General features: G+C 45.1%; 1 protein-coding gene across 3 annotated transcripts in view; it reads left to right on the plus strand.

The window, feature by feature from the left end:
- abl1 (c-abl oncogene 1, non-receptor tyrosine kinase) overlaps nt 1–17,462 on the plus strand; it is a 40,936-nt gene that overhangs the window by 5,041 nt on the left and 18,433 nt on the right. The window contains exon 1 of one of the 3 annotated variants that reach the window (XM_076284235.1): nt 13,837–14,746. The exons of 1 other annotated variant lie outside the window; for it this stretch is intronic. In XM_076284235.1, coding sequence (XP_076140350.1) covers nt 14,662–14,746 — 85 coding nt within the window. In that variant the 5' untranslated portion in view covers nt 13,837–14,661. Of the gene's footprint in view, nt 1–13,836; nt 14,747–17,462 lie in introns of those variants that run through there. One more of the 3 variants, XM_076284236.1, reaches the window with a different exon arrangement.

Genomic DNA, 17,462 nt, shown 5'->3' on the forward strand with positions numbered 1-17,462 from the left:
ATGGACCGTGGCAGAGTGGATGGACCCCAGAGTTTTTTTTTGTTGTTGTTTTTTTCTCTCTCTTTTTTTTTCATCTTCTGGCTGGAACTTGTGGAATCTCTGCAGTCTAGACACCAAAGCTCCCCTGTGATTCCTATGGGTCTTGAAGACGTAGGTTTATTTTCGACTTGGGGGAGTGGGGGGTGGCAGGCGCCTCCTGGTTAGACCGGAGGCGTCTTGTCTTGGGCCAGCTGCTGGCTCTCCTCTCCATGGCTGGTGGGGCCAGCCAGCCGGCCTGTGACGCCAACACACACCGTCGTAGGTAGAGCTGAATGGGCGAGATGATCCAAAATACACATCGCAATAATCCTCACAGCGATCTCTTTTGTTGTCAAGTTTCAAAATGCTTTACTTAACAAAATTCTGTGAGGACAGTAAGCATCTGTTGTAAATATGATCTATTTAAACATGCAAAGTTGTGACGTATCTAATTTAATCCTAATTTTGATACATGAACATTGGACAATAAGAGATGATCAAAAACAGTATTTGTGTATTTGATGTTAATTGCCCAACTCCACCTCGTAGGTATCCTAACCCCCCTCTCAGATATAAAATATGGTAAGACAGGCCTCATCTTGGGGGAGTTCCATGGATCATTTGAGTTGGCATGAATCCCCCATAAGTCGACTGAAAACTGCTTGTCTTCCTCAGCTCAGATGGCAAGATGTGGGGCTTTTGCAACTAGGGCTGAAGGATTCAGGGATAATATCTAATTAGGATTTTTCTGACAGATATAGCGATTGCAATTTGATTTGTAATATAAGTCAAGCTTCTGTTCAAGATTCACTGTATGATACATTTAAAACACGTGATCAAGCATCACCAATTAAGATAACGAAATATGAACTGTGAATCTACTAATTCAAGGATGAAAAGGAATATATATATACTATACTAATAATAATTTTCAAATATAGCTTTAAGATTGGCTATATCTGTTCAAAATAATTAGACCAGTCCTCTAAAACTATTCTTACACTACGCAAATAGAGCACTTAAGTTGCGGACCTGGTGTAGCCAGGGTGTTAGAAATATTTTGGAAATTTTTGGTGCAGTTTCCCACCTTTTGTTTTTCCTTGGGAATTTGGGAATTTCATGAGAATTTCCCTCCCAAAAGCCCCCTCCTCAAACGATACTAGCAGTCTTCTTTGCCTTTACTGTAAATGACTGCTTTCTGTGTCTCTCTCTTACCCCCTGGAGACAATGACTCAATGTTTTGGCCGATCAGGTTCTTCTGACCACCTGGAGGAGGGTCTGTGAGCGCAGTCACTTTTTTTCTGAGCCCAGCCGAAGACTGACAAAAGCAGGTGTGGAAGGGAAGGGAGGCCGAGATGGTGGGGGTGGTGTAGGGGTGGATGGGTTGAGGGAGGCTTCCCGCAAATCCAGCCCCTGATCCTCACTCCTCCGGAGGGGTTAGAGATTCATGACATGATTCGCACGTCACCAACCACTTGTCACCTCATAAATTGAAAAGAGTTTAATTTTTGCAACGCAATGTTTTTGTGTCACCAATGGTTATTTCTTCTTTAATTGCAACAAGTCGCGGACATTTCATCAACGTTCTGTGGTGGTGTCCCATTGCTCATCTCCATCACTGCTAGTCTTTTTCTTGTCTGAATTGTGCTTGAGGCTAGCAGCAGACGCCCTAGATCCACAGGGTCAGCTGGTCAGAACAGCCCTGCACTTAACCATCTGTGCTTTGCTGCAGAAGATCAAAACGACTCTCTTGACTCAGCACATTTCTCTCACATTTCACCCAGTTGCCCCTTTTGAAGTGGTCTCTGAGACCTCTCTCATGTTCTCTTTTGTGGTGTGTCAGACACATAGGACTGCAGAATGCTATGCTGTTACTCTGGACCAATTATCGGGGTCTTGAGAAGCAGCTGTGCCGCCAAACTAATTCCTTTGGCCCATCAAATTCCCAGACTGTGGCCAGCCTTACCTAGGCGTAAACCGTCAACATTGACCCTATGTTGCTGTAACTCGCACTGATTAAAAGTGGTATTGTATGGGCTTATGGAGAAAGACAGTAGCATCACTAAGTTAATGGATTTGATGTCAATCGACTACACATCTTGTTCAAATGTATTGTTTTGAACTATGCTTTGGAGAAAGTGCTATAATATAAATAGCTCTGAATAAATGTAGGCCTAGTTTAATTATGTGTGCTAGGCCTAGTTAGGCTGAATATCTGAGTGTAAACAGCTTATACTAATCCCTAAATTATAATACATTACTTTACACCTTTTGAGAAGTCACTAGGAGCTGCCAGCTAATCAGGAGATCCTCTGAGAAATCCATGAGCACCAGTTAACCAATTGTGGGTCTTTTTAGAATCCCATACAGCCAATCAGAGAGGATCTGAGAAACCTATGTCCAGCCAGCCAATCACAGCTTTTCCCCTAGCATCCTCAGAGCAGGAGACAGTCTCTGACTTAAACAGTATGTTTTGCAGAGGACAGGGAAAGCCACAGCAATGAAGTCAGGAACGTGATCTCTGCTGCATTCCTCTCTCCGTAAACTGGAGCTGTTCCTACTCTCTCTCTTTCTTTCTTTCTTTCTTTCTTTCTTTCTTTCTTTCTTTCTCTTTAATTTTTTCGTTCTTTCTTTCTCTCTTTCGTTCTTTCTTTCTCTCTGTTTCTTTATCTTACTACCCTTCCACTTTTCCTCTCCTCTTGCTTGCTCTCTTTCCATCTATCTATCTATCTATCTATCTATCTATCTATCTAGTCCATTTATCTAGTCCCCCTCTCTCTGTGGCTATGTGCTTTTTTTACATAGGGGAAGAGAACAACCTGAAGGTTTCATGACCCTGTTTGGTACTGGGGCTGCAACTAATGATTATTTTCATAGTTGATTAATTTTCTCGATGAAACAATTTGTTTCAGTATCTGTGATTTTGAACTTGAAAACAAAAATATGCTCATGCCTAGAAATGCCAAAGCAGTCGTGTGGACACTACAGTGGCAATGGTCGTGCCCCAGACACAGTCGAGTGCAGACGAGAAACATTGTTGAACTCTTGTTGTTTACTTTTCAGTTCACTTTCCCCATTTTAGGGATCTGCAATGATGAGGCTAATCAGAAATGTGTATAAATGTTTTGCACATTGTGCTTGTGGTGAGTTTGAGTCTGTCCATGCTGTAGAGTCTGTATTCCACAGCAGCCTATGCCATCCATCATTTTCCATTTGATGGTTTTAAAGCCCAAATTCCAGCACTTTGAGTTGTATGAACAACACTTGAAATGTGTTAAAAAATAAAAAAGCCTCCAGATTCTGCCTATAATGTTTATAGCTGTGGCGGGAATCCAGGCTCTGCCTCTTGATGTGGTACTTTGCGATTCTTTCTTGCCAAAAGATGAGCACATTTGCATGAAGAAGCCTGATCTATCGGCCGATCTGTTTTCAATTGTGGAAATATGACTCCGGCTGTGGCAGTTTTTGAAAATACCATCTGAAAGATTTCAAAGTTTTGGCCTTTCCAGCTACTGTGATAGATCACAAGAAAATGGTCACTCGTTTTTGCAAAAGTGCAATGCAAGTTGTATTTGGCGTGGTCAGTTAATATTGTTAAAAGGCTAATGTCAGCTTGATATTTGATGCCTCATGCTGATCCTCATCATCTTTATCCGGTTAAGTCCGACATCACGGGTTTTTTTTTGTCAAAAAACGTTTACAAGTGCTGCAAGCCGGTTTTCGGAATGGACGATCACCTCCGTTTTAGTAAGAGTAAAGCAAAATCGCTTAACTTTAACACAGTAATAATGTTGCTGTGCAGCCAGATGATATAGGCAAGAGTAATGTCCAGGCTTCCGCGAAAAATAGAATTTTATTATGTTGAGGCAACAAGTGAGTAGTAGGATGACAATGTATTAAAGGCTACTCTGAATAGCGGGAAAATTGTTTATTTTACTGTCTACGGAGAAAAACAAGCAGCCCTGAAAGCCGTTGGACCCGGAAAGACATTTATTATCCCATTACTGCATCATCACTTAATAATCGAATTGCCAGACTCAAGGTCTATTCAGAAAACATATAGACCAGACATGACGCATTACAAACAATCAAGAAATCACTGCCACTTCTTGTAAAAGACACCTATACCAGTGTTTCCATAGTCGAGGTAACGTGCTGTTATTTGCCATTTTATGTTTTTCCTTTTATTCTTACACTTAATATCCAGTCTGAAAGAGTTTATTTTCAGTACTGTTAATCATATTGATGTCAGGCACAACCTCAGAGCTGTGCTCAAATGAAATATGAATACTCTTATGAAAGAACCTTCTCTGAAAGAAAAATCTTTATTTTTCTAAAGAGTTCTGCCAGCGCTTTGCCTCTTTGGCTACCAAATTCCATCAAAAAGTAGACTTGAAGAATCAGCAAGGAAGTGGGCACCACACAAATATCTGTTACAGATCAGTATCTCAGTTTTACAAGACCATTCAGATAGGATTGAAGAATTCAAGGCCTTCCACTGGTTGTAAGCCCATAGGAGTAGTGTTGATTGTGCCGTTTGAATTGTTACCGTCAGCCACACGTTGGTGTGTAGAGGTGAAGTGGTCAGCCGGTCGAGGTTGCACCATGGTGGTCCTCTGTTTTGTTTTGCTTGAATAAGCGTTGGAAGTGGCCTGTTGTGGTTCTGTTTTTAGAGCAGGATGCTCAGTGTGGGTCGCTGTGGAGAGGTGGTGGGCGGGAGGAAACTGTGGTGAGAGGAGAGGATAGCGGAAGAGTGAGAGAAGGAGGCTTCCCCACCAGTGGGTCCATCCTGCTCTGTCACAGGCTCTTTCTCTTGCTTTCTCTCCACATCTTGCTCTTTCTTTTTTGTTCTCTCGCTCCTCTGTCTCTCTCCCCCTGTACTTCTCCTCTCTTTGTCTTTCTCTCACTTACTCTTGTCTTTTTTTCTTCCTGTCATTCAGTCATCCCCTCTGTCTCTCTTGATTCTCAGACTTTCTATTTTCTGTATCCCTATGACTCTCTCCACCTTGTTCTCCCTTCATCCCTTCCTCCCTCCCTCCCTCTCTCTCTCTCTCTCTCTCTCTCTCTCTCTCTCTCCCTCCCTCCCTCCCTCCCTCCCTGTATCTCTCTCTCCCCCTGTGTTGGGGCGCTGTAAGCATGTGCAGCAGAGCAGGGTTTCATCATCACAGCCAGCAAGCGTGAGAAGGCCAGCCGGTCCTCTGGAGGGATCCAGAAACAATAGCATTCCACAAGAAAAGTCCCCAGATGAATTTCAACTCTGTGTTTGTGTGTGTTTTCTTTCCCTGTAAAGCAGTGGTAGGAACCGCTCAACCAGGCACCACTCTTAAAATCCAAACACTAGCTCTGTGTGTTTGTGTGTGTGTGTGTGTGTGTGTGTGTGTGTGTGTTCCACATCTTAAATCAGACACTTGCTTGGAGAAAGAGAGAAATGCAGTGTCGGGCCTTCTGTGGCACTCGGCTGCTCTCAAACGCAAAGCCTTCTTCCACAGCTGTGCCCCTACCCCCCAACCTCCCCTCAAGTTGCACCATCCTCAACCTGCACCTATGATGGGAATCCCAGGCTCTGATAAAAATTCCGTCTAGTCACAGCTTGTTAATTCTAAGCTCTGACCCTATGGAATGCTGTGGTAAAAGATTCCAAATTCTGTTTTCTTAAATTAAAAGAAACAACACTTCCATGACTCTTTTGTCTATTTCTCTGTTTACGTACTGCTCTGTAAGAATGTAAAGTACAGAGGCCTTTTCAGCCAACTAGGATATGTCACAAACGGTCAAAGCTTTAAGTAGGCTAGGTGCTGGGATGGAACTCTTTGTCTGCTCTTCTATCAAGCCCCTGTGAGTGGTTAAGACCTCTTTGCTTTTCTAGTGTCTCGGTCTGAATGGTCCAAGTACAGTTAGTGGTTGAGGACCATCCCTGCTGCTTTTGTGTGTGTGTGTGTGTATGTGTGTATAGCACCAGGCCTTCTCTGTGCGGCCGGTGCAGGCACCAGTGCTCACCCACTCTTCTGCAGGATGGAGGAGGGCTGAGCTGCTCCGCATCTGGTTTCACTTAGACACAAAGGAAAGGGGGCCGAGAGAGAGAGAGAGGGAGCGAGCAACAGGCATAGACTTAAGAAGCCTGAAAGAAAGAGCAATCGAAGAAGTTATAGGAGAGAGAGGTGGGAGAGAACAATATGCATAAGCTTCGAAAGCCTGAAAGAAAGATAATTGAAAAAGTTAGGAAAGAGAGAGAGCAACAGACATAGACTTACGCCTGTAAGTAAGAGTTGGGGAGAGAGAAAGAAATGGAGAGATCACTTGCTCAAAGAAGTAAGCAACAGAGAGAAAGTGGGAAAGAGAAAAAGAGAGAGAGGGAGAAAGAGTGATTGAAAGTGTGAAAAGAGGCAGAGGGAAAGAGCAAGCAAGTGAACTCGCATAAGTGAGAGAGAAACAGTGCAAGGGAGATGGAGAGAGAAAAGGAAGAAAAGAGAGACTGAGGGAAAGAGGGAGAGCACGTCTGAGTTGAGGAGAGAGAAGAGCATGCAAATGAGTGAGGGATAGAAGGAAAGGGAGAGAGAGAGAGAGGGAGGGGGGATGGGGCTGGGGAAACACAACTGAGGCAGAGAGTGAGCAGTTCTCCAGTTTCGCTTGCCTATACCTCCATAGCAACTAAGCAGGTTGTCCTCTGTCAACCTTATCCACACACACACACTCATTCTCACTATGTGTTCTCACAGTCACCTATAGGCAATATAGGTCTGCATTAAAACGCTGGCTACAGGGCAAGCAATCACAAGGCCCAGGAATCACATTGGCGTGGCTTAATGTTCGTAAGGTGGAAAAAGCCCCTTTGTTTCTTAGACTGTTTGTTCAACACATGTGTGATGTTAAAATAAAAAGTAAAAGTGAGAGATATTAAACATTTTGAGTGTGTTGTTTGTCTGGGATTAAACAACAGTTTGACAGATAAATGATGGATGACCCCTGGCCTGCGTACTTAGACCTATCTTTTTCACGTTTAAACCCATTCCCCCTCCCCATGTCTCTCAGCATAGTTGCTTTTTCCTTCCACTGTGGAAATCATTCTGGCAAACCAGCTCTGTGACTTGTGTGTGAGAAAACGCACACACACACAAGAAAAAATCCTGAGCTGGAATTTTGAGGTACCTTTTTAACGGCAATTAACTGATTAGGTGATGAGCCCAAATTATTCTCAGTCGCAGAATAATTATACTCCCTGGCTGTTTACAGCTCGGTAGGACGTGGCCAGAGCTGCTCCAGTCACAGTGTGTGTTCCACAATGTTTTCCACATTTTTTGTTTTCTTTTGTTGTTTTCTTTTCCATTGAATTGAAGTGAAGTGAATGAGTGGATGTAGAACTTTGTCTTCAGAGGTACTCCAGTGACCCCTTGTTTGTGTGCGAGACTCTACAGACACACTGTGTTATAGATAGACTGTGTGTGTGTGTGTGTGTGTGTGCATGCGCATGCGTGCGCGTGTGCGTGTATGTGTATGTGTTGGTCGCATAGGTGTTTACAGCCACGGCCATTGTGATGCCTGTTTATAATAGACATCAGACTCCAGCTGTAGGCTCCTGATAAACACAGGTGTTGCTTCCTGTGAAATTCCCAGGTTCACTAGCTGAATCCCTAGCGATTGCCCGAAAGAAACGGCAAACGCTCAAAATCCTATAAATAGGAATGGGACAACACATTGTGACATGTTAATTTGACCATTCCAAAATTATGCTTCGTACCATTTACGTTACCCTTTTATCGTAGTTGTTTAACGTTTTCTATAACTTTTGGCTTTCCACTATAGGTAGACGATCAGTTTAATGTCATAACACAGAGAGTAATGTTTATAGTATATAAGTATATACTATTTTGATTCCGTGAGGGAAATTTGGTTTCTGCATTTATCCCAATCCGTGAATTAGTGAAACACACTCGGCACACAGTGAACACACAGTGAGGTGAAGCACACACTAATCCCGACGCAGTGAGCTGCATGATACAGTGGCGCTCGGGGAGCAGTGAGTGGTTAGGTGCCTTGCTCAAGGGCACTTCAGCCGTTCCTACTGGTCGGGGTTCGAATCAACGGCAACCATCCGGTTACAAGTCCGAAGCCCTAACCAGTAGCCCACGGCTGCCTCGTTTGCAGAGGGCATTAAGGGCTGAAGATGTTTGCTAGAGACTGAGCCTTCGTGCACTTGGCAATGTGACCGTGGTACAGTCCTCAGCCCTTATGGACTCAGTGCGTCAAAGTCCACGACTGAGTGGCCCAATCTCAATGTCCACACATTGCCTAGACGTTGCCATCAGACACCCTGAAGACACCCGTCCCGGCTGACTGACATTGACTGAGGCGATGGCGACAGTGCCTTAAGTCTTGTGTGTCTATAAAAAGTATGAGCATTTATAAGCTCATTTTGGTGTTTAGAAAGACGTGATGCTATGCTGTTACTCTTTGCAGTCATCAGCCAGTTTCTACTAGTATTACTGGACACTTGTATGGCTTCACTGGTGCCAGTCTTTCCAAGCAGCCTTGTTAGAAGCTCAGATTGCACCAGCCCAACCTCTTCCATTCCCCCACTCACCCTTCTCTCCCCTTCCTTCTCCACCATAAACCACCCCATGTCGATCCCTATGACTCTCAGATTATGTGAACTCTTAACGTCAGCATGCCTAGCATTAGTTGTTTCTCCGATAACTGATTTATTACACCCTTTTGACCCCTGGCATATCCCTCCCCCCCCACCCCACCCCCCCCCCCCACACACACACACACACACACACACCCTAGTCATAAAACTCAGTTCATGCCCACGTTGCCCCCCAAACCCGTTTCCAATTATCCCCCATTCCCTCCTCTCCTCCTGTTGCATGTATGCTATGCCTTTACCAAACAGCAGCAGCGGCGTTGGCGACGACAACGTGGAACTCAAAACCTCGCTCCGTAAGCCCCTCGCCATGCCCACCATCCTTCCCAGACGCCAAGACGGCATTCTCCACAGCCGCCTGAATAAACACTGGCATGTATCTGGGCAGGTTCAAGAGGGAGAGTGAGAGAGAGGGAGAGAGAGAGAAGCCAAAGGGAAGGCTAGAAGAAGACGTGCCGCTCTGCTCTGCTGTTTGGAGGGGTGCCTGTGCTCTGCTGGGCGTCTGACATGCCATGGGATGAGAGGAGGCGAGTATAGAGAAGAAGGCTTGGGGGAGAGAGAGAGAGAGAGAGAGAGAGTGAGGCAGAGATGATGCTAAAGGAGAGGTGAGGGGAGGAGGTGACGCTGGGGTGTTTTTGAGGGGGCCCTCTGAGCTGTGCCAGTCTCTGCTGGGTTGGGGGTCAGCTGACTGAGCAAGAGGGCAAGAGAAGCTCATTGCCGTCGGGGCTTGACTCAGATATTAGCTACAGCTGGGGTGCCTCTCTCTCCTCTCTCCTCTCCTTCTTCCCTCTAATTAAAATTCTCTGGTGGAATTAGGCCAATGCCTTGTGCTACCCTGACCAAAATGGGCGGGCTCAGTGCCAGGGCTCTGGCTGGCTGACATTTCTGACATTGTTAGACGGTATCGGGTTTCACTTTTTCTTCGCGTGATGTGTGTGTCAGTTTGTGTGCGAGTGTGGTTCTGTCGCAAAAGTTTGTCCGTTAATGGTGAGCTTTAGGACAGCACTGTTAAATAGCACTGGGGCAACGGATCGTTTTTATTTGCTCCCTTTTACACGGCCACAGCAGGCCCAGTATTTCCCTTTTGTTTTGACGATCGCTACTTGGTCTGCGCCCCTCAAGGGATACGTTGCCACAGCAGCAATTCATATAGATTAAGGACAGCCTTTGAAGCTGTTTTCTGTTATGCTTACAATATAGCCTTTGCACATTAAAAGGCCATAAGGCAGACATGTGCACCATTAAAAGGGATTCTAAGTGTCATCATAGACAATGTACAGGAGCCTCCTGAGTCTCTTCCCATTCCACTGCATAATTCACCTTCATAGTTATGAGACTTCACAGGCGATTCTTGCTCTGGTTCTACGGGCGGTGAAAGTTCTCTGAACAGGATGTTGCACTCGACAGAAACAATGCATCATGCAGTAAAGTGACTTTGGCGACTATGTAATGAAAGGCAGAGGAGTTTTGTAGGAGGTAGACTTGGAGTGCAGATGGTGCCATAACCGTAAGGTGTAATTGTGTGTGTGTGTGTGTGTGTGTGTGTGTGTGTTTGCTTTATGAGGCTCTTGTTCTAAAATGAAATGGCCTCCTCCTTCCGTAGGTGTTCTTTTCTTTTTCGCTGTTCTCCATCCATCTATGCCGTGGGCTTTGGAAAAAGCTGGAAGAAAATGAGGGGAGTGAAGAACAGGGGAGGAGTGGGGGGTTATTATAAAAAAAGGCCCAAGACCATACTGTGTACGTCAGCTAACTGTTAACATACTGAGATGGGGGATTATATAAATCGCTATGGAGTGATTCTCCTATGAGCTCATCATTAAACAATCTGCTTCATGTTTCTCCATCTGCAACCTTTTTTTCCCTTCTTCAATTTTTTTTCTCTCCTCTCCTTGCCTCTCCTCTCCATTCCTCCCTCTCTCTTTCCCTCCCTCTCTTTCTCTCTCTACTCTTTCTCTCTGAAATGTGGAAGAAGCCACACGATCGTGTCTCCTTGATTGGCGGCTGCTGTTGCTCACGGGTTTGCGGTCCAGGCGTCTGTCGTGCACGTAGGCATGCAGTGAGCTCACTAAGGCACTCAGCTGGCCCGCTACGTTGCAAAAGAATCTGACTCATTCCGAGGGGTGCGCGGCAGGCTAAGGAAATGTTATCAGGGGGGCTCCATTTTGTGTGTGTGTGTGTGTGTGTGTGTGTGTGTGTGTGTGTGTCAGTGAGTATGTGTGTGTGTCAGTGAGTGTGCAGTAACCCTGTTCCTGCCTACGCCTGACGCAATCCAGGACTGGCTGAGGAAAAACATTATCAGTAAGCGCCAGTGTTGGACCTGCACGCCGCACATAGAGGGGCCATAAAACTCAACCAAAATGCTGTGTTCCTGTATGCCTGTGCCTGTCCTGCTCCGGTAATGCTAACAAAAACAATGACCACTCACAAGGCCTCCCAGTGTACGTGTACAGGCTCTTGGATACCTTAAAAAAAGAAAAAAGTTTGTGTTCGCTAACAAACAGTGTTTTATTAAAATGACATGCATATGCACAATCAACATGCACAGGTCAATAACACATTAGATATTTGTGCACAGTCCGGTGGACAAAATTTGCATTGTCCAACGCGTACACTGGACCCGAACATTCTGCCGACACGGCTACAAAACTTTGGCCTTTTGTTACAAATTAAAAATATACACTTATATCAGTTGAATATATATATATATATATATATATAAGTTCTGCTCCTGGGCTCGGCACAAACAAGACACCTGAGCCCTTGTCCACTACTGCCATGGCTACAGTATATACTACATGAAATTGCTGTCCTGTGGTGTGGGCAAGTCTCATGGTCATCCTCCCCAAAAAAAGACTGTCTCTCTCATCTGGTAGCTGGAAATTTGAGCGAATGAGTGTGTGTGTGTGTGCGTGTGTGTGCGTTAGCCAGCCAGCCAGACTTCCAGCCATCCTGTCAGCCATTGGGAGAGCCAGTCAGCCCGCCAGTCCGCCTGCCTTGCCTGCCTGCCAGCCAGAATGCTTCTAGGCTCCAGAGTGGCCCCGGCTTCCCGCCTGTCTGGAGTCACCAGCTCAAGTGCACTAATATCTGTGATTTCACCCTCAGTGGATGTGACCCAGAAGAACTAATACTTAGCGTTGAGCCCTCGCCGCCGTCCTGAAAACCCATTTCTCCCACAGAAAGCGCCGGGTCAACAAGTTTATCAGGCTTGGAGTTTTTTTAGGCAGCCAGCGGCATCATTTTGGGATGCATTTTTGGAAGTAAACTATTTGGCATATTGGAACGTCTATTTTAAGCCCTGGTAAACGGGAGATGCCCTTGATGGAGTTTGCAAATGTTATACCCTGTATTTTAATGTAATTTAACCATTAGGTGGGCTGAAAAGGCTTGTAAAACTGTTGCAAATGTCATAATGAGTATATTTTTGGTTAGAGATGTCATACAAAAATTCCATTAGTCCAGTACAGCTGTGAGCATAATCAATGACTGTTTTCCACAATCACTACCATTTATCCTGAGATACCTGGTTGGTTTGAAATGTAGCACAGTTCTTGCCTTATCAAGTATACAATCTGTTTTTTTTTTCACATGGAAGAGTTGCTTCCATGTGTTTTTATTTAACCAGATATGTTTTATTTGGGACTCTTTTGTCTAGTTGAGAACTGGGTTGAGAATGCGGTTTGAACTCCCTGGCTCAGTCTCATCTCCATTTTCAGTCTCATCTCCATTTTCAGTCTCATCTCCATTTTCGTGCAGCTAAGAAAAGCATACAGCAACGGAATGGGAGGATTCTAAATACCTTACATTTTCATTTGTGGCTCTGGAATCTGAACATTAGAATGTCATGTTGTTTCCATTTTGGAAACTTTGGTGGATTCCATCTAGAATGCTATAGATAGGTCACAACCACCACAAGTTTTTTTTTACCCCATTATGGTGTGGATTACTCCATTTTTAAGTAGCCTAGCATTGAGGAAAACATTGTGCTCTTTCATCTGCACTCTATATCACAGGTCTTTGATAAATGATAGTCTTCCTGTTTCTTCAGAGTGTGAACCTACAATCTTTTGCCTCTCTGCTTCTGTTGGTTCCCTGCACCTGAGCTGATGTGATGTGATGTCATCTCAGCGCAACCCCCAATACTTTCCCCTCTCTTGCACATAAGAGTAAGAATGTTCCAATGTATAGCTTCGTTCTTAGATGTCATATTAGATCAGCAGTACATTGGTACTTTATTGACAGACTCATTTTATTGATGATTTTCTTTTTGTCTGCTTTATGCAGTGAGTGTGAAAATCAGCAAATGCTATGAGTTATTACAATGGCTTTATAATAGAATGTACTGAGCGGGCCTGTTACCCAGATGGCATCATTTGATTCCTTCCTCCTCGGTGAAGATTAACAATGTCAACAATGTCACAAGCACTAGTGTTAAGGGGAAGCAAAATCTGCTGTGTGTTCTATTTCCTTCCCTTTCCTCTCCAAAGTAAAAGACACTGGCAGGAAACTGAAGTTCCCCCTCTTCACATTTTTATTTGAATTGCTCATCTGTGTTAGGTTTCTGCACACGGGATTCATGGTGTGACTGCTGAAACCACAAACCATGTTTAAGTATCAGTCAGGCCAGCCTCAAGGACAGCTGAGGGAATAACTGTCGCAACGGCATCTGAGCTCTGCACTTATTAGCCTTTGACAAATACGCTTAGCCCTCTTTCCATCAATGTTTGGCTTTTCTTATTGGAACTATGCAAGCACTGTTAATTAAGGTAGATGTAGCCTCTGGCGAGGGAAAAGTTGGAAAAATCAAACTTTGAAATCAAGGAAGACTGCCAGTGTGCACATGTATGTGTTTGTTAGAGAGAGTTATTATCTGGGGACCGTTTGAGCCAAGCAGCGCCGTGCAGTGCACAAGTTTGTCCTAGTTTTAATGCCCATTCTGTCAAACGTGTAAACATGTCAGATCGAAGCATAGAGGGGGAGAGAAAAGAGAGGGATGAGGTGGTAGTGGAGGAGGAGGGGGGAGAGAACTGCTGGGCAGAGGGGGGAGGGGGGTAGAGGAGGAGTTGAGGAGAGGAGAGGGGGCTGGTGGTTTTTTAAGGGGAGGGGCCTCCTTCTCTCGTCTCCCTCTGCTTTCCTCTCCTCTAACTTAGCCTCCTGACTTCTCCTCAAACAGAGCGACCAAGACAGAGCCCAGTCCTAGGAATGCTCCTCTGTTCCGTGGCGTATCATTTGGTAAAGCTCGCCTGTGTTTTGATGAGGGGTTCCGTCTGTGTGTCTCCCCCCCCTCTCCGTGAAGATGAGGGCTGCTTTTTTCCCCTTCTGAGCCTCAGTGTGTGTGTGGCTCTGTGAGTGTGTGTGTGTGTGTGTGTGTGTGTGTGTGAGTGTGTGGAGCGAGGTGGGAGGATCCAGGCAGCTGATGTCATTCAGTCCAGCGAGCAGCAGTGGCTGAAAGAGCCCCTTTGTTGGCAGAGTGCAGCACGAGCGTGGCCCTGTGCTTCTCCCGCTTACCGACGCCGCTGACGCCGACGGGACAGGACAGGAGACCAGCGCAATGGCACAGCGGGGACGGCCCTCCAGTGCCCGCAACTAACTCGCACATCTGCCAGCCACGCACGGCTTTCAAAGCGCGGAAAAGCGGCTGTTTGGAGCAGCGTTTTTTTTTTTTTTTTTCTTTTTGTTCCTCCGTGTCTTTTCTTCCCCCCACGTCTTGGGAGAGAAACCGAACTCTTTACTGGGCTGGGGAAAAAAAATGGAGTGCCTCGGACTGAAAAGTGAACAGCACTGTTCGGTTTTTTGAAGCTATCTGTTAAAGCCGGAGAAAGTGGACTTGTCTGGATCTGTCGCGTTAAAAGGACAACAACCTCACTTTTTAAGCTCACTTTTGTGGGTTTTTCTGGTTGTTGTCAGTTTGTCTTTAGTCCAAATTTTAGAATTCTTCTATCAACTTTGGATAAGTAGTGCCAAGGAGGTGGATTTCTTTGAAGAGGGGAAGCGAAATAAGGCAAATGAAAATGTTGGAGATTTGCCTGAAATTGGTGGGGTGTAAATCTAAGAAAGGCCTCTCGTCTGCCTCCAGTTACTACTTTGAAGGTAAGCACTCAGGGACAGTATAGGAACAGCTGGCTAAAGACTAGTTTGCATGTGTATGTGTGTATGTCTATGTGTTTGTGTTTGTGTGGATGTGTTTGTGTGTGGATGTGTGTGTTTTTTATGATGGTAGCTCATGGAAAGAAATTACTACTTTTGGAATTTGAAACATAAGAGTTGCTAAAGATGAAGACGGTTTAGTTTACTATGTCTAGGTAAAGTAAAAGAAGATGGTGCCGAGCCTTTTTGAGGCCTCAAAAATCTCTCCGAAAGCTCAAGCTCGGAAAAGTGGAGGAGGGGGAGAAAGAGAGAGGGGGAGAGCTTAGGGGAGGGAGATCGAAGCTAGACACACTGGCTCTCCGCGAAAAGAAAGAGAGGAAAAAACGAAGGGAGGAGAGAATACAAGGAAATCTGACTCCTGGCTGTTCGTTTTCGCTCTCTACTTTTTTGTTTTGCCCAAAGCTTTCTCGATGGTCTAGCTACAGAACAGCACTTTGCCCTTGTTTTCTGAAGCCCCCACAGATCTGTGATTTTGGCAGATTCATTTGTGTTTTACATAGTTGAGGGAAGAGCAAAAGTTCAAACCAGAGTAGATTGCTCTGAGCATGCATTTGGACAATCTAATGTTTTTTTTTCTGTAAGGCTTGGAGTGGCTACAGTATTTATGTGTTGATCTTTTTGAGTGTTGAGCAAATTCACTTAACTTACTGGAGGCAGAATTCGAAGAATTTAGCTGATAACATTTCAACTGTGTCCTGTCAGTGTAATTGATTTTTGATGGCATTTCATCCCAAAGTTCACCATGTGCTTGGATTGCGCAAGGCAAGGACATGACTAAGTGGGCTAAATGGCCATGGAGACTCGCAGGCTGAGGAAAATTTATTTACTGTCCGAACCTCCTGCCTGCGGAGCAAAGCTTGATTAATGAAGCAATGTATTAGTGGCCTTAACTATAACGTTGACATACCTCCCAGTACGCAGAGGTCGGATAACCAAGTTTCGACAGGGGCTTTGGTTAATGGCCCAAATTCTATTAGATTCCATAGTTCAGAACTAGATTAGCCCCTCAACTCTTTCCGAGTATCAGCTTATGTTTGTTACCACATTCTTATTTCTGGGCCTGAAGACTTGGCGTTCAGTAATAAAGCATGACGTCTGGAGGGTTTGGGCTGTTTGCGTCTCTGTTTTGGTACATGGGATAAGTGTTGCTGATCTCCCCTTCCCCCAATCCCCCCACCCCCTCAGTGAGCATGGCTAGATGGAGCCCATATGTGGTCTGGTGGTAATGTGTTGAAGATCTGTTTGCGTGATTAGACTTGCGTCATCCACTGAAGGTACTCACAGACCAGAGACACAAACCCCAAACAAAGATTTTTCCCTTTTTTTTTCTGGGAAAGGGGTTGGTTCCTTATAGGTGCTGTTTATCAGCTTTAGCTGATAGCTTAGTTGTAGCTTAAATGCTTTAAAGTCTGTTAAAAAAGTATGTAGTAAGGAAATTGATCTGGATTGAACCATGAAGTCAACAGTCTTTCTCTCCCCCCTTCTCCCTCTCTGTCCACTCAAGGTTTTGTTTAAAGTTTGTCCATGTGCTGCTTGGCGCTGGAGCAAATGTTTTGGAGGGACGCGAGTTCCTAGCGACTTTGATCACTTTTGGCTCCTTGCCTCCATTTTGTTGGAAGTGTTTCTCTCCCCCTCCCTGTGTTTCTGGGCTCGAGCCTCTGCTAAGTGCATTTATAGGTTTCTCTGGCTCGCTCAGTCCCCTGCGTTCCTCTGCCACTTGCTCTGTTTTCGCTCAGCACACCTCTCGGCGCTTCCTTTGCCCCCCTCTCCAGCTACCAACCCCTCCCTTCCCAAACTGCCCCAACGGGTGTTCGGTCATGGTGTATGTCTCAGCCTGGTGTCACACCTCACTAACGGCAGAGGCATTTTGAGCCAGGAAAGCAACACCACGTGGTGTGTGCATAGTCCTGCGACTTGCTTGGTGTCAAGACAAACACACAATTTAACAGAGAGAGAGAGAGGGGGAGAACTTTAGGCCTCATTTCTTGGAACGTTCTTCTCAACTTTTTTTCCACCGTGATTTTTTCCCCCCCCTGTTTTTCATGACTACGTAAGGGTTACATTTTCAAAAGAACCTGTTTTCAAAAGTTTGCATTTTCAAACTCTGATAAAGCAGTTGTTTTGTAAACTAAAGGCCAAAAAAGGAGCCAAACCTTTTACGTTTTTACATAGCAGTTTTCACCATTGTCATGTGGATGCCTTGTCTCTCTCTCTCTGTCCCCTCTGCATCCTCTTTCTCTGCCTCCTTTCTTTCTTCTGTGTTCTCTCTCCCATCCCCCTCTCCTCTCCAGGAGGGAATTACAGCCAGTTCTTCCGTTTGTTTATCTTTGGTCATCATTGCCGGTTCTCCATGCCAGATGCCCTTATCCAGAACACATTCTCTCACACACGGATTCTTTTCCCCGATGTACGTTGACTTCATTGTAGTCCCCTTTCCTGTCATTCATAAGGGACTACTTTTAAAAACCAAGAGGTCACAGCAGCATGTTTCCCTAGTACTGTCATTTCAGGAAGTTGTGGCAATATGTGTTTACTAGTTCACCCACTTATCCAAAACATTCACAGCACACAGTAAAGCCACCTTTTTAGTGTCAAGGTCTGTTGGGAATTGAATCTTTTGTCATTTCCAATGCGGCATTCTATGTTGCTTCTTTCTACC

This window comes from Alosa pseudoharengus, unplaced genomic scaffold (genome assembly GCF_046254945.1).
Source record: "Alosa pseudoharengus isolate Yale_2024_CS ecotype anadromous, Long Island Sound unplaced genomic scaffold, YU_APseudo_1.1 YU_APseudo_1.1_scf_14, whole genome shotgun sequence".
In the NCBI taxonomy this organism is placed as follows: Eukaryota; Metazoa; Chordata; class Actinopteri; order Clupeiformes; family Clupeidae; genus Alosa; species Alosa pseudoharengus.